The 26,595-nt window shown below is 48.4% G+C and overlaps 1 protein-coding gene across 4 annotated transcripts in view; it reads right to left on the bottom strand.

Moving 5' to 3' along the window:
* The window catches only part of LOC119431007 (complement C3), a 122,118-nt gene that overhangs the window by 39,138 nt on the left and 56,385 nt on the right, over positions 1-26,595 (bottom strand). For 3 of the 4 annotated variants that reach the window (XM_049657796.1, XM_049657795.1, XM_037698478.2), the window contains exons 15-22: positions 25,476-25,605; positions 22,997-23,059; positions 19,583-19,783; positions 11,830-12,004; positions 10,916-11,144; positions 8,337-8,546; positions 5,899-5,998; positions 3,847-3,948 (exon numbers count right to left, since the gene is read on the bottom strand). In XM_049657796.1, the coding sequence (XP_049513753.1) occupies positions 3,847-3,948; positions 5,899-5,998; positions 8,337-8,546; positions 10,916-11,144; positions 11,830-12,004; positions 19,583-19,783; positions 22,997-23,059; positions 25,476-25,605 (1,210 nt within the window). The remainder of the gene's footprint in view (positions 1-3,846; positions 3,949-5,898; positions 5,999-8,336; positions 8,547-10,915; positions 11,145-11,829; positions 12,005-19,582; positions 19,784-22,996; positions 23,060-25,475; positions 25,606-26,595) is intronic. The other variant, XM_049657797.1, reaches the window with a different exon arrangement.

Below are 26,595 nucleotides of genomic sequence, written 5' to 3'. Positions count from 1 at the left end.
AGCGCCTTTTGTGTTGTGAAGTTGAGCGCAAGGATGTCCGTTGGATTTTCCATCATAGGAAGCGTTCTTTCGGTGCACGGCCTCGTCCGTTCGAAAAACAAAAGATGCATGAACAGTTTTGTGGCAGGTATGTCTTCGTCTAACTTGTAACTGTAGTAACGACACGCTTACGTCAGATTATAAGCTGAATACTGGCAGCCATGGAGTGTGAGAAAATATGCATGCCACTATGGCCACGTGGCTATTATTCTTCGCTGCTAAGATCCATGTCGCAGGTTCAATTCCCGATCGAGGCCACCCGATTCCGATGAACACTGAAGGTTAAAAAAAAACACTCGTGGTCTGCATCTGAGTGCCTTAAAGTTTGGTGAAAATTAATGCGGAGGCCAGCACAACGGCGTTTATCAAAGCCTCAATTTTACTTTCTGTCATCAAACACAGACTTTTGCTCTGAAGCTAGTCCCACTTCAAGTCAATTTCGCCCTAAAACACACACGGTGCTGACCAGACGTACGCGCGAGACATGATGCGCAGAGATTGCATTCGAAGAGATATCCCCTGTAATTCGGTGCCCGTGTCCACACGCATTTTATTGTGCTAAACTGATCTACTGCACTGACATGACCCTAGAAGACTACTCGGGTGGCAGACGCACACAACAGAACACGCCGTGTACCGTCCGTACAGCTCGCTTCTTCAACGGGAAGACGCCCGCTTCTGCGAATACGCACATTCATTTCACATGCGACAGAATTATCATATGCCGTATTAATATGAAGTATTAACGCAATATACAGCTCAAGCAGGCCTCCTCGCTGAATTTAATGCCATTTTTCTGCACGCTCCTGGTGCGCGCTTTGAGAAACTAATGCGGGCCCTCACAGCTAGCGAGGGCTTACCATTTTTCCAGAAGCACCACCGTTCGTGAGGCAGTTTTTCACCTCCAACGAGTTCAAAGAACGTGACACGTTTTACGGCTGATACAGCGGGCAAACTTCAAAAATGGTTGCTGCCAGCTTAGCTGCGATATATAGCTATATATAGCTATGCCGGTTGCTGCCGGCTTAGCTATCGACTATAAATAGCCCAGAAAGAAGTATTAATGAGTTGAAAAAAGTGCGCGCGAGTGCGTACATGCGTGCGTGCATGCGTGTGTCAGCCAGGAATATACGTTGTTTTTAATACGTACCTGAATCAAAGACTAAACAAGATATTTTATGCATGTTCCTCGTATGGGATTTCCTCGTAAATATTTCCTACAACCAATGGCCGACATTTCGCATGCTCTCGACAACATTGATTGGATGCGAAGATAAGAGGGTTTACTCTGACATGTGTTCCAACCACTTTCGCATTGAAACATGACAAAACAATTTTGCTTTCAGTATAGCGTGCAGTCGTTATTATACTAAACGCTCCTTACGAAAATTATTTTGCACTATGGCATTTTAAGGACAACAGGAAACAGGATGGATTTCCGGAAATGAGAACAGCGTCTGAATGAGCTGCTCAAAAAATATTTTTACAAGGGAATTGTTCAATAAACACTCAGGCTGAAGGTCTGAAATCTTTATTTCTCTAAATTATGCAACGCCAATTTTATTCATTTCTATATACTCTCAAGGAAGTGAAATGCACGTGTCCCACCCTTTCTTCCATGAGTGAAGCAATATTTTTGGCACCTTCTTAAAGATCACCTCCAATGTCCATTAACTACGTCATTTTCCATATGTTGTTCCATGTCAAAACAATTTACATTTACAAAACAACTTACAAAACAATTTACGGCAGAGTGTTGCAGCTCGGAGAGCGCCGCACCTAGCCGCCGATACAATACAGTTGGAGGACGTGAAGGCTCACCGTGTGACGGACCATGTGATTTAGCTGGCTCAAAGTTCAAGTGCGACCTGCATGTTCCTAACGGACTTTACAGAGAATTCGTTTGGATTTGTGTGTGACGTTTGCGAAAGACTTTGGCATATGCGAGATTTGAGTCCGGTGAGTACCTGAGTGCGGTGAGGAAGGAGGACTTGTGGCGAGTGTTTGTGCTACGTGTAGGAACTTTCTACAGAAGCAGAAGATCCCGTTTTACAGCTTGAGTAACGGGTATCGTTACCTCTCGCTACGCACACCCAGGCATAACTGAGTTAAGCCATAGCCAATTTTTTACTCCGGAATATCTTTGTCCTTACGCAACGAGTTCGAGCCTCAAATAGCAAGGCACTTCCCTTCGCGTTATCGTACCATTTTCCGTTCTAATTTCTTCTTCTCCTTCTTCTAAATCTCCATGGTCTTTTTCGCTTCCATTCTTGGCATCCAAATCGCTGTCTCTGTTTATCTCACGTTCTTTCAGATTACTCCTTGTTGTCTATCTACACTTTCAACTACCCTGTACTTAGAAGAAGTTAACTTTGTTGACCTCTTCCTCCATTCTGTGTCCACGCTTTTTAGGTACCTATGCTTGTGCACTTTAGCCGCCCATTTATGTTGAGCCATGTTCCTGAGTCTTTCTTCAAAATTAATTTTGCTCTGCGCTTCCCTGATTTCAAACGAGGCCCAACCCATGTACCCTTGCACTGCCTAATTTGCGGTTTTTCTGTGGGTTGCCAAAGCCAACCGGCCCACCAATATTAGGCACAGAATGGCATTTGAGAACGTCAGCGCTGGCACCACTACTCCTTTGCTGATTCCACGCACCACTTCATATTTATTGTGGCCACAAAGTGCCCTATGTTTCATTACTGCTGCATTCCACTTCTCTTTTATTTTCATATTATCTTGGTGGGTGCTTGAGTAAATCTTTCCTTCGTTTATGTATACGCCGAGGTACTTATATTGCTTGACTATGCATATGACTTGCTGTTCAATCGACACCACGCAGTTACTCTCCTCTTCATTAAAGGTCACAAATTCCCGATTTCCCTGAGCACGCGGCAAAGCAACGCCACCTAGAGAAACGTCTAGGTGGCGTTCAGCGAAGCGGAGAAGGAGAAAAGAGGAGAAGCTTCACGGAGGAGGAGAGTAGGCGGAGGCGCGCTGGGTTGACCTCCTCTGGCAGTAGCTACGGGCGCTGTGCGGAATGGACGTACGGGTTTCGTCTCGCGATCCCGACGCGTATGCTTTATGCGCGAGTAAAAGCGTGCGACGGTGAGCCGACGTTGCCGGCTCAATCTCGCGCGCGCAAGGGAGGAAAGCGGGAAGGAAGCGCACCGTCTTCCCACCTGGCGGGCGGGGGGGGGGGGGGGGGGGAGTGGTCTTACTCCGGTGGTAGCTGCTTATGGCGCGGCCGCGCAAGGCCTATCGTGAAAGCGATCTGCGACGCGGGCAGTCGAGATGTCGAGGCGCACCGAGTGCCGATAGCTTCGTGTGCTCTATAGCTACCATGCATGTGCGTGCGCATCACCCGCGTTCGCGAAGTAAAACGTTACTAACTTTTTACCTTTCCCCAAAGCATCGCAATGATCCCCTTATTCGTTCTACAGTCCAGATGCGGCACTCTCCGACTTTTTATGTACTCGTACCTCGCGGTAGAAAAGGGCATTGCTTTGACATGGAACAAGGCACAGGTAGGATATTGGAGGGGAATTTTTAAGAAGGTGGCAAAAGGTGGCTTCAATCATGTTATATAGGCTGGGTAGAAATAGAGGAACGCGTGCATTTTACTTACTGGAGAGCATATACAAAGGGATGCAAGCGGCGATGAATAATTTTCACGAATAAGATTCCAGAGCATTAGCCTCCATCTTTAGTGAACAACCCTTGTAACTTATACCGCACATAGATAGCAACTTCTACTGTGATTAGTTTTGCTCGGGTAAAACAAGACCAAACGGAGGAGTCACTTACCTGTGAGGGAAAGCGAACAGCTTCTTGTGCCTGGCACAGCGTCCGGAGGCGAAAGAACATTAACGGCGATGGTTTGCTGGTTGGTTACCGGATCTACTGAATCTGTCGAATGGATGAGGCAACAAGTCGCGGTGTCTTAGAACTAGTATTGGAAACCCAAACGTCCACATTGGGCACGATATGAAAATACCGGTAGTAGTTATTGTCACGCATTTTACTTGTATTATGCTGATATTGATGACGATGTTGATCATAATAGCTGTGATCATTACTAAGCTCGCCTTTTTTCCGAAAATTCGTTTTTTTTTTTCGTGGATGCAGCTGGAGATATGTCTCTATATGTTTGGTAACAAAAACTGCACCGGACTTCAGTGACTATTTCATTTCTTTCACTTAATGACCGCGAACAGCTGTTATAAGAAGCTCCTGCTTCTCATTATCTCTAGAAACACCGGCATGACGTTAAGGACAGCCCCAAGAGTCGAACGGCGGGAAAACTCTCAAATAGCTCAGGTGGCACCTTAAGAACCGCAAACTATTAAAAAATTGGAAGACGCTTAAGCTTCGGCTTTAAGAGTGGAACGCGATACCGTTATCGGGACCCGTTCGCATCGCATTTTTTATGTGTAGGCTTCACTGCAACCCACAACGTGGGAAAGCCAGTTTGCAAATACCAAGCTTACACCAATCCCCTTAAAGTTGGCTTCACTTTTAAGCCCAAATCCATTGCTGGGAAGAAATTTTTACACGGGCAATATAAGCCGTCTTACTATATCAAAATGTGAAGGCCCTAGGACCTTTTTTTATTATTTTATTAATTGTTTGATGTTGCCCCGAGGCGCGCGCGTGTCCAAAACGCATTAGGCAGGCCAAATCCCAATTTGATCTGCCAAGGATGCAAGCGCCATCTGGATAAGATTTTCGCAAGTAGCCTACCCGAGCGCGCCGCTGTTGGTATGGTAGAAATGCTGGTAAAAGGGGTTTGTGTTTAAGTTTTTTTCGTAACAGAATTATGTTTTCTCGTATATTCAAATAACAGTCCGACGCCACCATGTCTGTAGGTTGTGGTTAAGTTTTACTTTACCATTTTTCTGGCGGATTTCGCTGTGAGAAATTCAATTTTTGTTAACTAACACATTGCACCACGCGGAGGGCCTGCGCGGTCGGGGTGGTTCGGGATGATTTTCTCCGCCACGGACACCGACATCCACGCCGACACCGACGCCGGATTTTCTCCGACACGGGGCCCTTAACGCTATCGCGTTAAAACTGTATTACGAGAATAACCGGGAATTACAGGGATGGTACTACTGCTTTATCATCAATGAAGCCCGCTTATGCTATCAGTAACGCTACGCTGCTCTTTAGACGACATTTGTAGCGGCTGCCAGAGCGTTTTGAAACGACCACCTGAATATGCCGTAAGAAAAACCAGCAGTAGCCACCCTACCTTGTTCAACCTCGCCATGGCCAGTCTGCCACACCGCTTTGAGGTTGATGACCTGAAGTTTTCAATCTACACAGATGATATAACTACTCGGACGACGTGTGGATCACTGGCAGACCAAGCGAGAACGGAGCGGGATGGTTTTGCCAAATGGCCCTTGCCAAAGAGAGCCTTTGAACATTACCAGATAAGTCAGGCTGTCTAGTGGTTGGAAATAAGACCGCTTGGTAAACGCTACCTTTGCAGGCTTCTACGCAAGTAGATCTCCGAGTAATCGGGCAAAGAATTAAGCAAAGTGGCATAGCGAGACAAATAGAGCGCCGGTAACACACTCGCTGGTTCATTTAGAGCGCCGCGCTCCAGCTCAGAGCATTAGGAGGCGCTCCCACCTTCAACCTGAAAGAGCGCGACAGCAATCCCGCAGAAACTGATCACGTGGCCACTCCGAATGCTCTGGGATCAGCTACCACGTTCGGCCTGGGTCAGGATTTCCCTGGCTCTAATTTCGAGAAGGCTCTGCCTCGCTGCAAACCGAGTTGGAGCGTGGTAGGAACCAGTCGAATGCTCCATTACATTCTTGCAAGGTGCAACTAAGATTCACACACCGTCGTACGTCTCCGTCGTGGACCTCTGCACCGTCCTCTTGCGAGCGTTGGCCGGGTCGATAGGAACGGAGACGACCGTCTCAACTGGTACTCCTTCGGGCTGTTGGACCAGATAAGATTCTGTCAAGCACAGCATGACCGACCACAGCTGTGCTGCGGTACAGGCTTTTGTGAGCACACTGCTATACCAGCACTTTGGTCCATGTCCTTCAAGACCAGCTTGCGTGCAATGCTATCAACGCACGCTACACGATCTCGGGGGCCCTGTTGGGTTGGTAAAGTTTTGTATTAAGAATAGTAAATGAAAAAGTCAAGCCGCAACTGTTCAACCACACGGAGAATCATTGATAGCACACAGAACTTGATATTCAATCGTTCAGAAAGCACAACGCAGCTTATTTTTTAGTTGTTTGTTGTTGTTTTCGTTCACCTATGTTGCCTCCTATAGCTTCACAAGGCAGTGAAGCAGTTGAAAGCTCTAGATTTTCCCATGGTTCGTTTTAAGGCCCATTCATTTATAAGACCACATTTTTCATCGTGATATTTCCGTTCTCCATATTGAGTACCCATAACGTAAAATCGACGGCGCAAGATTTGGACCACATATAATGATTTTTGTTTCGTTGTAAACAAATTTGTTTGTAATGTTTTGGAAGGTACCGGATGGTTGAAATAATAAACGCCAAACTTGGGGCGCCATTACGCAAGCATTATTGTTCTTGGTCTCTACTCATTCCTGAAAGTAACAGTATACGGGCAGGTATTACGCCAACGTACGTGTACTAGTAAAATACAATTGCAGAAACCTCGCACCGCTTCCTTCGTGCCAAGCAAAGATTTAGTGCCAGAGAAGACCGCGACTTAAGGGGTCGCATTCCTCTAGCACATTTCAAATCCCCCGCCACGAGCGAGGTGGCGTGACGCTGCATACGTCATCACCCGCCTTGCTGCTATTGCAGAGTGGACCGGTGCTCGAGAGTCGGCGCTGCGGCTTTAATGCGGTTAGCATTATTATGGTACTTCACGGGCTTTCTGGGGGTCTGCTGATGTCCTTAACCGTTGTGCCGCCAACTTTAGTCACTGCGTAGTTCGTGGCCTAATGGTTAAAGCATCACGCTAGTGTGATGAGGGAACCGGGCTCAATACCAATCGTCAAGCCAACTTGGGTCACGGCCATGTGGCGTCGCATATGTGTCGTCTGTCAGTTAAACCATTCCACGTCAGCTTGTGTTACTGGGTACGCGCCAGTAGTTATATGCCGCTTTTCAATGAACGTCTTTGACGTCAACCTGTGTCACTAGCTATGTGTACCTGGGCATGTGCCACTCTTTAATGAACCATATTGACGCCAACTTGGGTCGCTGGGAATGCTTCGCGCGTATGTGCCGCTCTTCAATCACAAAAACTCATTTAAAATTATCCCGCGGTGGGCGGAGTCGAAACCGCGTCATAAATATTCGCGTCAATTATACCCGCGTCATAAAAGTTTCGTTCCCAACCTGAAAGTACAGGGCGCGCTGCGTTAAGAGCCTCTCGCCAGGTTTGGAAATTTTAAACAGACAAGTGCAGCATATATATCACGCCCTGACTATCGTATCTGCAAAGTATTACACCACTGCGGACCCCCTGCCGGAAATGGCTGGCAATTTCAAACGAAACAAAGTGAGCCTTTCCTCTCAAGGGAAGCCCCGTCCCAGCCAGAGAGTCAAGCGTGCACCCATAAATGCCTCTATGAAACACGCCCTCTCCTCAACGTCATTCACCATGACAGTCGACTTCGGTAAGCTATCCAATGCGGAACGCGAAATGTCGCCATTTCAGGCGCGCCGCATAGAAAAACGCGAAAAGAAGGGAGGCAGGGCTCGTCACGTGAGCGTAACGCGGTCTGTCGGCTCCGGTACGGGAGACTGCCGGGAAGGAAAACCGTTTGTGGACGCCAGTCGATACTCAAGGGAGAGAGTGTCTATGTCGGCAGTCGCGCTCGCTTACTATCTGGCGCTGAGCCGTGCTACCTCAAGGGCTGCAGAAGATACTGCCAACCTTTCCCTCCCTCACAAAGAACCACTCCTCCCTCGCCCGGCGGTATGGCAACAGGGCGATTTCGTTTCTTCTACCTCCTCCAATAACTAACTGATTTGAAAACTTCTTTCGTTAGAGCCCCCTATACGGCATTTAACAACTTCCAGTGTAAAAAAAAAAAAAAAAAGAATATTTGCAATGGGGCCCGGTGAGCGACCCTTTAAAGAAAGGAAAGTCGTATGAGATATAGGTGACGATTGCTGGTTGGGGACAAGATGTGTCCCAAGGGGCGGAAACATTTCTTAGAGTGCATCGTACATACGGCCCATTAATGTCACCCTAGATGAACAGGTGTTGTGACGGGGCACTGGAGTAGTATTCCAACTTTGCATCATTTCGAAATAGATTGCAGCTCTTACCACTACGTTGAGTTCTTTCTCGACGACGTCTTCGCCCTGTGGACAGTGCACGTGGACCTTGATGACGAAGCGACCTTCTCTGAGTGGTACCACGGGAAAGGCGATACTTGACGCAGAGTTGGCGGCCACTGACACGGTTCGCCTTTCGGATCGTTCGCCTTCCTGAGCACCCGCACATATTCCTTCCACACCGAACACGTAAACGTTGCCCTGTTGATCAAAGATAAGCACATACGTGTTCTCGCCCGTCGCAAATTACTTTGTACGCATGCAATATGTGTACATACGTATCGAAGGTAAACATTCGGCAGAGATCATCAATATGGCTGGGACCAACTAACCGAAACGCATCTGAGCACCGCTACAGCTCCCATCATGTGACCCCTTAAGAGAAAGCTAGTTGGAACGCTGGGCTTGCAGTAAATTCCTGTCCCAGTTTTTGTACTTTAAATCAATATATCTATGAATCTTTTCGTTCTAGGGCAAAGATTTGTGTCACTTATTCGGTTCTTGTGAAACTGTCTGCATAAATATTGTGGCATTTCAAGCTGTATCTCTACATTGCGATTAACAGTGCTCGAACTCGAACAAGTCATGTGGCTGAAGCGAACGTTTCTGAAACGGCACTCGTCTACGTTGAGGCGAAGATAAGTATACTTATCCTTGTCAAGACGTTGGCAATAGTAACATCCCTTGTTCGATCACATTTATTCACTTTAAATCTCCATCATCCTGTAAACAGTTCCCTTGATTAGATTATGTACGGTCGCGATAATGTGTGACTTTTGATATACTTGGTTTGAAGATTATTGCATGAAAACTCTGCCATTTACTGCAATCCCTTTTTACAAGTACCCAACACGGCATATAATGTCGCTAGCATCGCTATTTCCCTCTGAACGGGTTCTGAAATCATTTCTTCTTAATACATAATCTTGATATGCGTTCTCTTGTGTTTTGTGTCCTGTACTTTTCCCAGTTTTATATCCACGTATTTGGCACAGATGTATTTATATCTGATCTTAACCAAGTGTTTTATATTGTTAATTTTACTTCGTAGTGTTGCTTCCTTATTCAAGTAAGTTTACTGCTGTAACCTTGATCAGGGGCTCCGTTACAGTCCTTGGACCATGGGGAGCTAGTCGGAATAACTTTGCATATTATATGAACTTCATACTACATACCACAAAAAATAGCAGTAACCGGCACCAGCTGCTGGTGCCAATTTTTTTTTTAATTGTGTGGTTTTACGTGCTAAAACCACGATCTGATTATGAGGCACGCCGTATTGGGGGACTCCGGAATAAGTTGGACCACCTGGGGTTCTTTAACATGCACCTAAATCTAAGTACACGGGTGTTTTCGTATTTCGCCCCCATCGAGATGCAGCCGCCGTGGCCGGGATTTGATCCCGTGACCACGTGCTTAGCAGCCCAACACCATAACCACTGCAAGACCCAATGTTTTTTTTGTTTTTTTTAATTATGAATGTGCTGTGGAAAAAAAGCAGGACAGCTGAAGAGAATGTATCAAGCAAGGACGAGAAGCGTACAGAGGCTAACTTGGTGAGTCAGCGTCATAATTACTATCATCAGCCCATTTTAAGAAATTTCCAAGCGATCACCAGGCACCAGTGTCTTCGTTCAGCCAATTCCTCCGTATACCTGCAAATTTTCTAATCTCATGACAACCCCTGATTCTCTGCCGTCCTTTACTGCACTTCTCCTCATTTGGATAAGACGCCAATTATTAGAGCAACCTCATTTTTTAACTCTTATAGACCAACGGCTATGGGTCCTACGCCTTACACGATTCCATCTCGTCATCTTAATATCAGTTAGAATACCGGCTATATCCCTCGTATGCTCCCTACTTCAAACTCCGCCTATCTTTCTGTCTTAAAGTTGCGTCTGCCATTCACCTTTTCATCGCTTTTCTCTCCAGTTTATTTGCTGTCGTGCAAGTTTTCGGCCCGTGTCCTAGTACTGACAGACTGCGTTCATTTAATATTTTTATATTCAAAGGCGTCAATCGAATTACCGCTCTTACGTACAATATGGCTAACACTTGATGGGTTAGCCATAGTGAGGCGCTACGTAGATATTATATTTACTGATAGAAAGTTATTGTTCCGACCTGCTTTAGGAAACTAAGCGGTATCCAATGCAGGCATGTCTGATTACTTGACCATACTCCTTGCTCAAATAATTTAATCAGCCATGCAAACAATACCCAGTCACGGCGTATGATTCGCGATGCCTTGGTAGTTGTGGCGTTCTACGCCAGGGGGATACAATTTCCTTCCTTCCTTCCTTCCTTCCTTCCTTCCTTCCTTCCTTCCTTTTTTCTTTCATTCATTCATTCATACCTATTGCTAGGCAAGGGGTCGCGACTTTAATTCTTGGCTACGGCGGCCGCATTCACGTGGGTACATTGCAATAAAGTTCCTCGGTAGCCTAAATCATTGCAGATCAACCGCCCCCACTCGGCTCGCTTCCTTACGTCGCATCTAATAGCCCGTGTGCTGCTTTGAAGAGTGGAGCCACATCCATTGAGTCCAGCGATGACGCAGAACTCACCCGGATCGTTTCGTTGCCGTAGTTGTAGACAGTAGCAAGCACCTCGATTTGCTCGTTGCGCACCACTTTGTAAGGCACCGCCACCTGCAGGAAGACCGACTGGAAGACGCGCACCTCCCGCGGTTCGGGAACGCACACTCCGCCAGAGGGCGACACGCTCACCGCCTGCACCGACCACGTGGTGATGCTGTGCGGAAGGCTCACCGCGATGTCTGCCACGCCGTCCGGCCTGCACCGAAGGTAGGTTTTACAAGAGTAAGCCGAAAGAGAAAATTCAGGGCTGCGCTCGAGGGAGCGAATTCACACTCAAGAAAGCGCGAGGACATTTTACACACACATACAAAAAAGAAAAAGAGTCACAGGACTGTTACAAATGTTTAACGCGAATGTTTAAGCATTAGTTTAAGCGTTAGTTTAAACGTTAGTTTCAACGTTAGTTTAAGCGCTAGTTTCAACGTTAGTTTAAGCTTAAGTTTAAGCTTTAGTTTGAGCATTAGTTTGATCGTTAGTTTGAATGTTATTTTGAATGCTAGCTGCGGTGCGGGGCTAGGCATTTTCACTCCCGATATCGAGCTTAGTGAATGGCTTCAGGACCTGAAGGTCCTGCTTCCTCCAGGACATGTCACTCTAATGGATGTTTTACGGCGTTATAGTTAGTACTGCGCTCCTCTCCAATTTTCCAATGCTCGCCAACTTTTTAAGCATACAGTGACACAGCCGGGCGATGATGGTGTCAGAGGCCTCACCATGTTGTCAGGAGCGCCTACCTGGTGAACGCGACCCAACGACAAATGCTCACGCCGCCACCAACTCAGGGAGAAAAAAAAACGATGCGTGACCTCGACCCGGCAAAACTTTTATGATTAACATAATGAACGATAAATTAACAAAATTAATACCGACCGCGGACCTACCCAATGACATGTTCATCGAAAAGCCACGTTTCCCGGAAATCCTTGCGGATTAGAGAAGCCGGAGGCAGGACATCGTCATCTCCGTCTACCTCGTCAAAGGTAGGCACGGGCTTGATCCGACTTTCGATGCCCGGGTGCAGTGGTGGATCAGGACGCGCTAGGGAGAAGTACACTCCTGCGTGACCACATTAGAGCATTTCGATTTTCCAGACTATGCGTGCAGTGTGCGTGTGTGTGTGTTGGGGACCGACGAACGAGTAGTTGGTGAAAAGAATTGATTTTTTGTAAAAATTGAAGCAGCGTTCGTAAAATCGTAAAACGAGCCCAAATTCTTCAAGTTTACGAAAAGTTTGGGGCAGTTGGCAGGTAGGCTGAGATAGAGCACGGCGGCCCGCCCGAGCCCGATCAAAACTTTTATGGCGAGACCCGGGCCCGGCCCGGGCCCGGAAATAATCTACGTTACCCGCCCGGCCCGGCCCGCCACTCCTTTACCTTAAGCCCGAGCCCGGCCCGAGCCCGACTCGAAACCGGCCCGAACCCGGCCCGAGACCGAAAAATACACGTTTTTCAGAGTTGGGAAGCCCGAGAATAACTCGCAGAAAGCCCGTTTCAGAGTTGGGAAGCCCGAGAATAACTCGCAGAAAGCCCGAGCCCGGCCCGGGCCCGCGTCAAAAAACCCGAGCCCGGCCCGGGCCCGGGTCAAAAAGCACACGCCGTGCCCGAGCCCGGCCCGAGCCCGTGAAAAAACTCCTATACCCGGCCCGGCCGGGCCCGGGCTTTCGGGTAAGCCCGAGCCCGTGCAGTGCTCTAGGCTGAGAGTAGACCTTCTCCACAAAAACCCGGCGATATTGCGTTTCCTCCTGGGAGCCGGCTTCACTGCACTTGCAGTGTCACACCCCTCGTTCGCTACCCCTTTTCGCCAGCGAAACTACGTGCAAATAGGTATACAGCGTAAAGCTCTTTTTTCTTGTTTCTCGTCACCTTGGTCAGCCCCGGCCGCACAACCTGTAGTCCCAACACCAGCTGGAGCTCATCGTCAAAGCAGAAACGGCGCGGTAATTCTGCACGCAACTTCGAAGTTAGAAGCCTCAGACAGCGACATCACGGAGCAGGACAATCCTGAGGCGAGCCTCGTAGCTGCCTTATTTGTGAAACGAAGGAAGGAAAATACGAGGTGAAAGGCAGAGAGGTTAACCAGGTTAAGTGTCCGGTTGGCTACTCTGCACAGGGGGATGGGGTAAGGGCAGAAAATATTAGAAAACAAGAGAAGAATAAAAAGAAAAGAACAAGAAACGCATCAGTCCGCACATTCTATAGCTTTTCACTAAGACTAGCTTTCCTTAGGGTGCATCGATACCAAGCCCAGATCTACGGCGCTGCTGTCCAGACACCCTAGTTCTTTTTTTTTTTTTTTGGCTCTTTCAACCGTATTCGGTGGTCAATGGTCCTCGGTAAACGCCATGCTGGGGATCCGCCGACGTCACTTGCTCTCTGCAACCTATAGTTGCGGGGGGGGGGGGGGGGGGGGGGGGGGAGGGTTATGTTTCAGAAGGCGGTAATCGAAGGTCGGCGGCGGCGGCAACTTAGGAACGCGTTCGTCACCGTCGCTCACCTTCAACAGGCCGCTGCCATCGAGCATAAAATCATGGGGCGCATTCATCACTGAACGTCATGTCTTTATGTATGTCTTCAGATCACAGGGACTGTCAAGAAAAAATCGGACGGTTCTTCGAACGCGAAGACTCGCCACTTTTGTAAGTCCTACTTTATTAAAAAGATCTGTACATCAACTTGCGTGAGTCGTCTCTTCTGGCAACTCTTAAAACGTAAACACTGTCAGGGATAAAACAGCTCGATACAGAGAGCAAGACGAATCAACGCAAAAGCTATCTTTCTTGTATATTGCGCTATTTTATTATTGACAATGCTGCACCCAATGGACTATACTTCTACTTAGAATAGCTGTCAGATGGGCGTGTTGGTAAACTTTCATGAGAGAAAAAGTGCTGCTAAAACGGGGACTTATCAAGAACACAGGACAACGCTTTGTCCTCTGTTAATTCTTGCTAAGTCTCCGTTTTAGTAGCGCTTTTTCCATCATGCATGTACTTCTACGCTACTGAAACGTAAGCACTGTGCAAAAAAAAAAAATCGGCAGGAATTCATGGAAATACCACAGTCTGACATAGGACATACAAGTAAAACAAAAAATACAGTACCGTTTCACTTCGGGAAGGCAGGTTACGCGCAAGCGTATGGGTGCTATTCCCGTACGCTTGCACGTAACCCACGTTCCCATAGTCGGGGTTGGTCGACTCGCGCTCGGCCTGCAGCCGCTAAACAAGTGTTAGCGCTTTCGCGGTTTTCGTGATGTCGCGTGACATACAGGCGAAGTGAGCATGGCAAGAAAGATTTTTTACCAATCACAAATTGCTAATAATGGAAATGACATAAGGATGTATTGAAACAATTTTACATTGAAGCAACCCTGCGTTGCACATATAATTAATGAAGGCGATGGGCCAATAGCAAACAGCATAGGAACTAAAAGCTTTCTGACTTAGGCTCCTGTTCTTGAGCAAAAACAACCCTCACGTACGGGATCTCCATGACGTCGTACGAACGCATCGGCGCTGCGGCTCGGTCATGGCCTTTTCAAATGAAAACTTTGCCTTTCATTTCCTCCGCTAGCAACCAACCTTTTTCCAACAAATAAATGCAAATATTCTTGCAAAAGCGCTACATTTCCACCTAAGACGACATTTGCATCCCTGCATTGTGTCCTTTTAATACTCTCTTGCCAAAAGTAAACTTGCGCTACTGTCTGCCTTTGCCAGAAGTGAATGTGACGGCAGCGCCGCGGAATCTTAGAGAAGTCACTCTGCGCAGCGTGTCCATAGGCAAGTTGCAAATCGTGCCGTCATGAAGAGGGACAAGCAATACACCGGAACTGTCACGGAGATACAGCATGAAGTCATTGTGGGATCATGACGCTCCACTGTTTTGCTTTTGTCTCTTCGTGATGTCAGGCTTACAGCTTTTCTATAAACAGGCTGAAGGACATAGCTTCACAAACATACGGAGGCGCTGCCATCACGTTCACTGCGGCCAAAAAACACTCACAAACTGTACTGGCCTTAACATTCTGCCTGCAACAATAATAGCGCCGTCCGTAGCGCTACGGAACAGAATTATCATGATGAAGAGGCGAGCAGTGTGAAGACGACGACGACGACGATTAGAGGCTAGTGCGGGCTGTTGCCTCTTGGCCAAGTGCGGCGCATTTGCTTGTAAATATACTTGTATATAGCTTTTCGTGTGAGTCTTCCTACGTAACATATCTGGTGGAGATGGACGTCCCCTGTACCTAGTCACGGAACTTTGCAGTGGACGGTACGTCGAGCCTTCCGTCATGGCTCCCGGCGACGACAGCTCGACTCAGCCGGCTCCGACACCTGCTTCCACTTCGACGACCTACATCGCTCTCCCCGCTCCCCGTGATGCTGGCATATTCTCGGGTAAAGATGGGGAAGACGTCGAGGACTGGATCAGCCTGTACGAACACGTCAACCGCAATAACCGGTGGGACCCTACTATCATGCTCGCCAACGTCGTCTTTTTACCTCAGTGGCATACCTCGAGTTTGGTTTCGGAAACACGAAGATGAGCTCGCAAGTTGGGATTCGCTTAAGCAAAAGCTCCGAGACTTGTTCGGCAACCCCTACGGTCTCCAATTTCCCGCGAATAAGGCGTTATCCGGCCGTGTGCAGACGTCAACAGAGCCCTACGTCGCGAACATTCAAGACGTCTTGGCTCTATGCCGCAAAGTTAACGCACACATGACTGAGCCAGACAAGGTTTTCCACATTCTCAAAGGCATTGCCGATAACGCCTTCAACTTGCTTGTTTTCAACAACGTGGCGATGGTGAATGCAGTTATAAAAGAGTGCCGCCGCCTGGAACTCGCAAAAAGCAGACGTATCGACCAGCAGTTTGCCCGTCTACCAAACACCCCGGCGGCATCTTCCGGTGCCGACGCTCCTCGTCCCAACAACGCTGGCGAAGTTACCAGGATCGTCCGGTGAGAGATTGAGGCCGCCTTTCCGGCTGCCTTCGACTCCTCCAACGCACCTGCAGTCACGGTTTCCCTGATCCAGGCAGTTGTCCGCCAGGAGTTCGCAAACGTGGGTCTTCACACCGTCTGCTCGGCCCATCGCCCTGATACTCACCCGGCTTCTTCGATTCCGCCCGTCCCACATCTTATTACCCACCACGTTTCCGCAACCCATCTGAATGGCGCACTGCTGACGGCAAGCCCATTTGTTTTCACTGCCGTCGAATCGGGCACATTTCTCGCCACTGTCGCAGTCGCTGGAGTTCCCCGACCCGGTCTACTTATACTGCCTACTCTCGCCCAGGTGGCCCTTCTCGTCCCTATGCCGCACGCTCCGATAATGCCACCACTGATTCTCCTGCGCCGAACCGTCGCTATTCTCGTTCGCCTTCGCCCCAACGACGACAATCTCGTCCCAATCTCGTCCCGAAGCCCCGTCGCTCCTATTCGCCGACTCCCTTCGGACGCCGCTCCCAGCCGGAAAACAAGACGATGCAGCGCCTCGAGGTGACGCTGCATTGCTCCCTACGCCACCAAATCCTCTACTGACGCTGCCCACTCATCTGAACCTTCTTGACGTGCAAGTCAACGGTGTTTCCGTGTCTGCTCTTATAGACACTGGGGCGCATTTATCGGTAATGAGTGCTGACCTTCGTAACCGGCTGAAGAAAATAATCACACCCGCCACGATGCCTGTTGTCCGTGTCGCCGATGGCAGAACAGCCTCAGTAATTGGTATCTGTGCCGCTGGCGTCTCCTTCGCCGATCGCCCCACTATAGTGCTATTCACAGTCATCGCCCACAGTCCCCACGACATCATCCTCGGCTTGGACTTCCTCTCTGCGCATTCTGCTATCATCGACTGTTCCGCCAGTACTCTCCGCCTTCACCTGCCTGTTCTGGATCCCGCTGAACCACACTCCAGTCGCCTCAGTGCCGTCGACTTCGTTCGCTTGCCACCTTCTACACTAACGTACGTTGACTTAGTGTCGTCCCCACCAGTGCCCGACGGTCACTACATCGCGGCTCCCATGCAAGACGTCCTCCTTACACACGGGATCACAGTACCTCATACAGTTTTATCAATTACGGCGAATTGCGTCTGCCTGCCAGTGGTCAATTTTGGCTTGACGACACAAGTGCTGCCACGCGGCATGTCTCTGGCCCAGCTTTGCTCATTCGAGGACCACTCAGTAGCATCTATTGCAGTAGACGACAATTCAGCCGATCCTCCTCTACCATCGCAGTCGGCAACTTGTACCATCGCCGACTTACAGAAAATGATTGCGCCCGACATGCCGTCCGAGCACGCTCGTGAGCTCTACCGCGTTCTGTTTTCCTACAACGATATTTTTTACTATAACGATCGTTCCTTGGCCCAAACTACAGCTGTTAAACATCGCATTAATACCGGCGATGCCCCTCCTATTCATCGCCGCCCGTATCGAGTGTCACCGGCTGAGCGTCAAGTTATTCAAGCAGAAGTTTGCAAAATGCTTGCAAAGAACATTATTGAACCGTCGTGTAGTCCATGGGCGTCACCTGTTGTACTGGTAAAAAAATGTCGCAGTTTCGCCCGAAAGGCGAAGCATCGATTGCGATAGCAAATTAGTAGAGAGCTATTCGGAGTAGGGATAGTAGTTTTATCGGCTGCATAAACTTATACACATTGGCTTACTAACTGAATTAACAATCGTGGTGTCAGCGCGCACAAGCAAACATGAATAGATCACACTGACTGACCGCAGCCAACGGCTGTCAAAAGGCAGGCGCAGGCAAGCGCAGGTTCGCGCGGTCTATCGCTTCAACGGAAACTGAGCGGCGAATGCACAGCGCATACAAAGGTCAGAGCCGTGTGGAGATAAGAGACGGTGCGGGCGACCGGCACCGCCGGGCAAAGGAGAAGTTGTTGGCAGAGGAGAAGCTGCCCCCCCCTCCCCCCCCCCCTCTTCCCGTTTCTTGCTTTCGCGTGGGAGATTGAGTGGCAAGATACGCCTTTGGTGCCGGAGCACAGCGCCGCCCCGCCTCCCTCCCTCCCATACCCCCACAGCCTTTCGGGCGACGGTCGCGTTTGCTTTCCACCCTGTGTTCGCTCTCCGTGATAGCGCGCGGGTGAGTTCGCCCTCCGTGATAGCGCGCGTCCCCCGCGCTCTTTCGCTCGCGCATACGGCGCGCGGCGACGATTTCATCACCCTTGGAATCTATACGGAAGCTCACTGCGACGACGACGCCGACGGCTGAAATCCGGTTGAAGTGTCCATATAATTGCTATCGCAATAAAAAGAAGGATGGCTCATGGCGCTTTTGCGTGGATTATCGGCGCCAGCGTCGGAAAACACCTCAGGTGCTACCTGCCGGTCATCTCCAGCCGTTCACAGTCCCTGTGGAGGCGTTCTTTCGTGCTGGATTAGACCTCCTCGGCCCCTTTCCCACGGCATCCTCTGGGAACAAATGGGTAGCCGTGGCAACTGATTACGCCACCCAATACGCTATCACGCGGGCTCTCCTTACCAGTTGCGCCACTGACGTCGCGGACTTTCTCTTGCGTGACATTATCGTGCTTCATGGCGCCCCGCGACAGCTGCTTACTGTCCGTGTTCGCAACTCCCTGTCGAAAGTTATCGCCGACATTGTGCGTTCCTGCTCCACTGAACACAAGCTGACTACCTCATACCATCCTCAAACCAAAGGCCTGATGGAGCGGTTAAACCGTACCCTTACCAATATGCTGTCCAAGTACGTTTCCAAGGACCACCACGACTGGGACATTGCCTTTCCTTACGTCACATTTGTGTATAATTCTTCCCGGCACGACACCGACGGATTTTCTCCATTTTATCTACTGTACGGTCGCGAACCGACCTTGTCCCTTGATACGGCACTTCCTCCTGCTGCGATCTCAACAAGCGAGTATGCGCGCGACGCCATCGCATTCGCCGACCACGCACGCCAGCTTGCCCGTACTCGACTGACGGTCCTCGCAAACCACTCAGCAGCGTCAGTACAACGCCCGCCACCAGTGACGTACAGTTTTCGCGTGGTGCGCTCGTGCTCCTTTGGTCACCCTCTCGTCACGTCGGACTTTCAGAGAAGCTCCTTTCGCGATACACAGGGCCGTATACCACGTGCTGCGCCGGGTGACGCCTGTGACGTACGAAATTGAACCTGTCAGTTCGACCTCGCCGTCTACTCTGGCGTCTAGTGATGTCGTGCACGTCAGTAGGCTCAAGGCCTACTACACTGCTTCCGAGTCCGGCCTTTAATCCCTCCGGGACGGCGCTTTTGCCGCCGGGGGTAGTGCTACGGAACAGTATTTGCCATGATGAAGAGGCGAGCTGTGTGAAGACGACGACGACGATTAGAGGCTAGTGCGGGACTGTTGCCTCTTGGCCAAATGCGGAGCATTTGCTTGTAATATACTTGTATGTAGCTTTTCGTCCGCGTCTTCCTACCTAATCAATATTTAAAACACTTTGTTTACTAATAATAATTGTTTGAATGAGCTACCAGCGAGGAAGAGATGTGTCAACGTAGTCACCAGTGCACTTTTGCAGGTGCAATGCCTATTTGTCTAAACCATGAAACATCTCGCACAGCGATGGTAACGACAAAGCCACACTTCAACGCAGCCGTACTCACCGGGGTACCTTGGGCCAGGAAAGCCAGCAAGTGTATGTGAGCAGCAATCCTCAAAGGCGTCCGCGCACTGCTCGCCCTTCTGTCCACTGATGTAGCGCCGCACGATTGCAGACCTCATAGGGCAGCTCCGTCCAGCCCGGTCTCGCTTCGTGCCCAGCGAGCAGCACTCTTTCAGGAATGGGTCCAGTGCATACTTCGACACTGCGCAAACAAAGAGTTTACAGGAAAAGTGGTTGAAGTGATGAAGAGTAGTCGAACAAGGGAAGCCTCAGCCTGGAGCCGACGTTTCACCATGAGCGACTTGTCTTCGTCAGGGCAAAGACAAATCTTGTTGTCAAATAACCCAGGTGGAGACACTCACATGACCCTGAAGGAAACAATCCCCTTAAAACATTGAAAACGACAGGTCTCCTCGTCAAAGAAATCTGACAAAGACGCTCACAAAGACAAGCCCCCTTATCGAAAACCCCACACGTAGAACCTGACGAAGTCAAGCCCTTTGGTGAACGCATTGAAGAAGGCAGGCCTGCTTCTCGAAAGAGCAGGAACACCCTGAAAAAGGCAAGTCCTGTTGCCGAAAGAGCCACCCGAAGACCGTGACAAGACGTTGGTGAAGTTATGCTCCTTTTTCAAAATTTTGGAGAAGACAGGCCACCTCGTTGAAAGACCCAGATGAACACCTTCACAAACATAACTTCTCTTGTCGGAAACAACCCTATGGAGACCCTGACGAAGTTAAGCCTTTTAGTAAAAATGATGGCGAAGAGAGATCTCCTTGTCGGTAGACCCTGACGAAGATGTGACAAACGCAAGCCATGTTGCCGCACGAACACCCTGGCAACACCGTGACGAGGTCAAGCCTCTTTTTCAAAATGTTGGAAAAGACTGGTCCCATGGTCAAATGACGCCAGACAAGCATCTTCACAAAAGACTTCTCTTGCAGGAAAATCGACACGTAGACCCGGACGAGGTCAAGCCCTCTTGTCAAAATGTTCAGTAAAGCAGGTCTCCTTGTCGAAATATATTTCCAGACGACCACCCTGACAAAGGCAAGTCCTGCTGCGAAAAGACCTCATTCGAAGGTTATGACAACCCACCTTCTCCATATGCTGGAGAAGACGGGTGTCCTCGTCGAAAGACCCAAATGAACACCTTCACAAAGACAACTTGTCTTGTCGAAGGACCCACACGACGACTCAACGAAGTCAAGCCACTTTGTCAGAATGACGGCCAAGCAGAACTCCTTGTGAAAAGATCCTGATGAACACACTCACATAGTTCGTTTGTCGAAAGACACAGACCGAGACAATGTAAAGAGCCTGACGAAGACAAGTCCCCTTGTCAAAACGTTGGCTTCTACCTGAAGCTTCCCTTCTCCGCATGCAATGATTAATTTGAACTCTGCTTCTGACGCAACGGGTGCCTTAAGAAAGCTGACGAACTGTTGGTGAGTCCTTCTGAAAATGAAACATCCCGTCCTATATTTCACTTCATATATACTGCTAATACTCCTTGTGTGTTATATTGTGCATTTCCGTCATTTTTTTAACTACCTTGTAGCGCCCACCGACGCCGCAAGGCGGGGACGCTAAGATCGGCGCTCTCAGCCGGCGCCTTGGTGGCGGATGCGAAAGACGAGGGAAATAGATGGACAGCACGTGCTCGATGCGCGAGGATGGCATGGGCAGTTATGTTCAAGAAGCCTGCTACGCTGGTCCTATCATTCTGGTGCTCCGCTGCGACCTTCAGTTCTCGACAGTGGTGACCCGGACGTGATTCGAGCACGCAGCCTTCCGATCTGAACATTCTGAACACACACTCAGACAAGCTCATAAGCTATTACGTGCAATATTCATCCCTGAGATGGAGTCCAGCATAGTGAATTGTACGGAGGTGGTTTATTCGTGTTCTATCCGTCAGGTTTTGAGAATATTTACAGTGTAATGAAGAAGACGAGCACAAGGACAAGACCTGCCAGATCGCCTGTTCAATGCCTGCAGTGCAACCAGTGGGCCAGCCGGATCACCAGTGCTTAGCGCGAGTGTTAGCCGTTCGGGCAACCAGCTGTTCCTGCTCTGCGTCACCTGCCTTTCGGTTTTGAACAGGCGCTACCATCTGAATTGTTCAGTACAACCCTTTACAACAGCAATTTTACGTGGACTGTTGCGGCGGCACAGGCTACGAAACGTATCGTGAAGTGTGTTTCGAATACCCCGTGTTCACGTGAAATTCTAGGATGCAGCATCAACAACGCAACCCACCACGATATGTCGCGTCCTCCTTGTTGCGTTTAGACCAGTAAAAACACATTTTGCCAAAAGAAAGATGAGGAGGCAGTTACTTTGACGACATGGAGCTGCCTTCGCTAGCATCTGACTGCAGTCCGCTGCCGAACACCTGGACTGACAAGTACACTCACCGGAAGGTTAAGAATCAAGACCACCTTTCTCCGCCGGACAAGAAATCATATCCCTTAAGCCTTTAATAAAGTTTACTGCTACTACTAGCACCAAAAGCGAGTTTCTCAAGTACGTAACATGCCAATTGGCAATAACAGCCGTCACGAAAAGCGATTAGCTTGCTGAACTGGCATCGGGTCTAGGGACAGACAGACATACAATGAACTTTTATTGAGGTCCTGAGGGACTAGCCGGCGGAGACCCGTTAGAAAATATTTTATAATTGTGCACTTGCTAACCGGTCAGTGATTAAGTTAACGTATATTTTCAATAGGGGGAGCCCTAATGCTTGATAACGGAGTAAATTATTCGCTAATAAAGCAGCCGCACCTGCAGAAAGAGTAGTACTCAGAACTTCTCCTGCAGGTGTAACTAACTGCTCGTTTCATAGTTAACCATAATTTTGCGTAGTTTGAAGGACAAATTCAAGAAGTTCATAATTACCCCGGTCAATAAGCAACAATTTCAGCCAGAAAAAATTCCATGATTATACTGTAAGATACTGTAACTAACACTTCGCAAAGCAACTGATTATCCGCGCGACCCCTATTATTTCTTAACACTTATTTTTCTTTTCCGCTTAAAGAACAAAATTCAATGGTGTGTCTGTCCATTCTGCCATTATAACCACGAATTTTGAACAGGACACAAGCAATGAAACATTCTTTCGCGGACCTGGCTTAGATGATTTCATCAACCTTGAACTTCGTCTTTCGACTCTTTTTATAAAAATGAATTCAGGCAGTCTATAGAAAGACTTCTCCACAGGTCGTTTACAGAAATTGTGTGCATATTTGTCGGCAAAAAGTGCACGGTCCTTGTGCGTCCTCAGCTATCAACAATCTACAGATTTCAGAGAAAACATCAGTAAACATTACATAAACTTCCCAATAACTATTACTTTTCTTTTTGTGTGTGAGGAACGATTACGAATGTGTTAACTTACATGACTTACTCGTAGTCTGATCCACTTGCCCAAGACTCCTACGATGGCGGGACGGGCGTTGGCAACTGGTTTCTGAAAGTGTGAAATACCAGTAAAAAAATAGAACATTCGCTAATTCGTTTTCATTACACCGCGCACTATCCTTTCAATATATTTTCACGCTCGGTTTGCTATTCGTGGGAGCCAAATTCAGCTAAAGATATATACGTCGGCTTGCACGCTGCTCCAGAACGGCTTTCATCGGCGGAGCCGGTGGACGCTGCACGCATATATACATTACGCGTCCACTGTCATGCGAAGAGCGACACATAATGAAGCCATTCTCAGAAGTCTTTAAGTGCGAGTACAGGTGCATTGCATTTGATTTTTTGTTCCGGAGCCGCTTCCACGCTCTCCACACGAGGGAAACCAGAGCGCGGCACAGGTCACCCACCTAACGCCCCTTGAACAGAACGACGTAAAACAATCCCCCCCAATACTACATGTGTCAAAGACACGGAACCAAAGTGCATGGGCCAATTCTGAGTCAGTGCAATACCGCACTTACTCATGGCCATTTTCGTTGATTGAAATAGAGAGTTTTAGTGTGCCCGGTATTGCGGTGTACGCAGTGCCATTTGCTGATCACCGGGGTAGCGGAAGCGTAAACGCGAGTGGCCGGGTTGGTGGCGCCACCTGGTGGCGTAGATCTCAACCAGGCAAACATAAAGCTATTATTGTAGTGACAAAGTGTGTCTTACATTGCTGTCGGTGTATAATTTTGGCAGTAGCGAGATTTTTTCGACATGTAGCCGTTTAAATTGTGTTTTTGGTTGTTCGATGAGACCACTCATGAAATACAAGAACGTGTCTATAAGGCACTGTGGTAGACGAAGCGTCCCAAGATAGCGCTACCAGCATCCGGTTGAACCCGGTATCACGCAAACATAATTGAGTATACCGGAATACCAGACACACTTTAAAAAATCCACGCATCTCCACGAAGTGAATCATGGCGAGTGGGCGAGGCACTGGGGATCTTTCTTACCGTAAATCACCCGTGACAATGCCCACTCACGCATGTAAATGAGTGACAACGCATGTGTACAGTATATACAATGTTTCATTTGGCATAACTCGTATGTCGTGTTGAGTTTCGGATTCCGTTTTCCCTTCATTATCTCTGCTTTGTGGTCCGTGAAATGAAGAGCCAATGGTTCGTCGATCGGATCTAGCCTGAAGTTGGCAAAGACAAGGTCTGTGCACGTTCCCCTGGTGGTTGTTGGTCGTTTGTAGTCATACCTAATGCATCGTAAAGCGTATCGAGACGTCATATACTGCACAATCCAGTCGCTGTCCGTGATGACTACGTTGAAGTCAATGACAAGTACGAAGGGGCTGTTCTTTGTTTCGTATTTGCACATGGCTGGATCGATGTACTTTTCTACGTTGCCTCGGGTGAGATTCGGGGCCAAGTTCACTGTCATGACGACGGTTCCGTCGGATAGTTTTATTGCAGCGTGTTCGCCGTTGTGAGATTGGCTCGTTATTGGTAGGTCGAGATCCACCGCGGTCTCTGGCAATTTCACGTACATCCCAACACCGCCCACCGAACGCTCTGCTTCTTCTGTGCAGACGACGGGGAAGAATCCATTGATGTGCGGTCTCGTGTTCCACGTTTCGGTAAAGCAAAGGACGTCTGCTTTCGTTAGTATGGGATCTCGAAATGAGGCACTTTTTTTGGCGCGGCTGTGCACCGCCTCAGGGATCGGCTCATGCAAGAGCACAGACAACGTGAACAGACGGACAAGCCTCGAACCTAAGGTGCTTTACCCCTAAAATCTCTATTGTATTGTGGTGCAATTTGTGTGCATGGATCGGTTCGTGATGTACATGTCCTTGAACTGTTTGCTGTTTTCATCTATGCGCATTTAGCACTGACCCATCTTTCTCTCCTTTTTGCGTTAAGTATAGTAAAACATCACGATCCTCCAATGAAGTCAACTATATTGGCTCCGCCAATGATATTGAAAAAATTTACCGACCTAATGAAAATCTTAGTAGACATACGAGTACACCATGATGAGAGCAAACTTTTATGAAGGCAAACCTTTATGAGCGCAAACCTTTATGAGCGCAAACCTTTATGAGGGCAAACCTTTACGAGGGCAAACTTTTACGAGGGCAAACTTTTACGAGGGCAAACTTTTACGAGGGCAAACCTTTATGAGGGCAAACCTTTATGAGGGCAAACCTTTATGAGGGCAAACCTTTATGAGGGCAAACCTTTACAATATGCGCGATAAGTTCCAAATGAAATCCTGCATTCATGCTAGAGCATTCGATGAATTTGTTCAAGGTATGCAGCAGTTTCTGCGAGAAAAAAAATAAGGAAGCCCTCGAAGGCTATTTTGAAGGCTTCCTGTACAACCTCTGAGCGGATCGAGAGATCCGGTGCAGGCCAGAGTTTCAGAAACTAAGTTCCTTTTGAATGCAATAAGGTTCATACCATTTGCGTGAACAACGTCCGGCGACTGGTTGCTGACGATAACAACGCCGAAGTTGGACAATACATCCGCGGTCGTGCGACCGCCACCAGGTCCACAGCCCATGTCGTGGGACTTCAACTTCGCAAATAGCTGTCAGGGGAAGAAAGAGGTACTCACCTAAAGTTTAAAAAGTACTCACCTAAAGTACTCACCTAAAGTTTTAAAAACCACAAAACATGAACTGTCGGGTTTAAGATCCCACCATTGCACAATGGGTTGCGACGAATGCCGTAGTTGAAGTCAACGGATTAATTTGGCCACTTAGGTTCCTGTAATGGGCCTATATAGCGCTATGCAGGAGCGTCCTTTCATTTGGCCCTCGTTGAAGTCTGGCCACCGTGGGCGGGAATCGAACCCGGACCTCGCGCTTAGGAGTATGTCACCATGGCCACTCAGCCACCGCGACGGGTAAGTAAAATTATCGCCCCGGAAGCAGAAAGAGGGCTCTGTAAGAATGACTCCCTTGGACAAACATGAAAGGAAGTTAATGAGTGTGGACCAAACGACGAAGCAGCAGATGACTGTCGCTACTATAAACGGACGCTAAAGAGAAACACAAAATCAATTTCGAGTGATTATTCAGCCTTCCTAAATTCTATTTTTGGAGATTTCACGGGAATATGTTGATTATGAGATGAAAATATTAAGGTCAATGTTTTTTTTTTAATTGATGCCGGAACCAAGCGCCTGTACGTCAGTGGGACGTTAAAAATTTCAGGGGTTTTTTTTTTTCTTTTCCTTCGTACTTGGCTCATGGTGGCTCAGCAAAAGTTCTCGAAACTTGCTAAGTTCAATCAATCTTTGGCTCCTTTAGAACACAGTATACGCCATGTTAACCTATCAAAACTAACTAGGCCCAATCAGACACCTTCAAAATTCATGGCATGTCCGTGCAGGTAATGAAAGAAGGCGGCTTCGCCACCCTTCTGCCGTCTTGGTACGGTTTCTGGCTTTCCAAGGCTCAACTCGTAGTACGAGTGGCTTTTTTCTTGGTGTTCCAGAAGTTTCAATTACCAATACAGTCGAATCCGGATATATCTAATCTGAAGGGGGTCACAAAAAAGTTCGATATATCATCAT

Source organism: Dermacentor silvarum, chromosome 10, assembly GCF_013339745.2.
Source record: "Dermacentor silvarum isolate Dsil-2018 chromosome 10, BIME_Dsil_1.4, whole genome shotgun sequence".
NCBI classification, from domain to species: domain Eukaryota; kingdom Metazoa; phylum Arthropoda; class Arachnida; order Ixodida; family Ixodidae; genus Dermacentor; species Dermacentor silvarum.
This window is presented reverse-complemented; position numbering and strand designations above follow the sequence as displayed.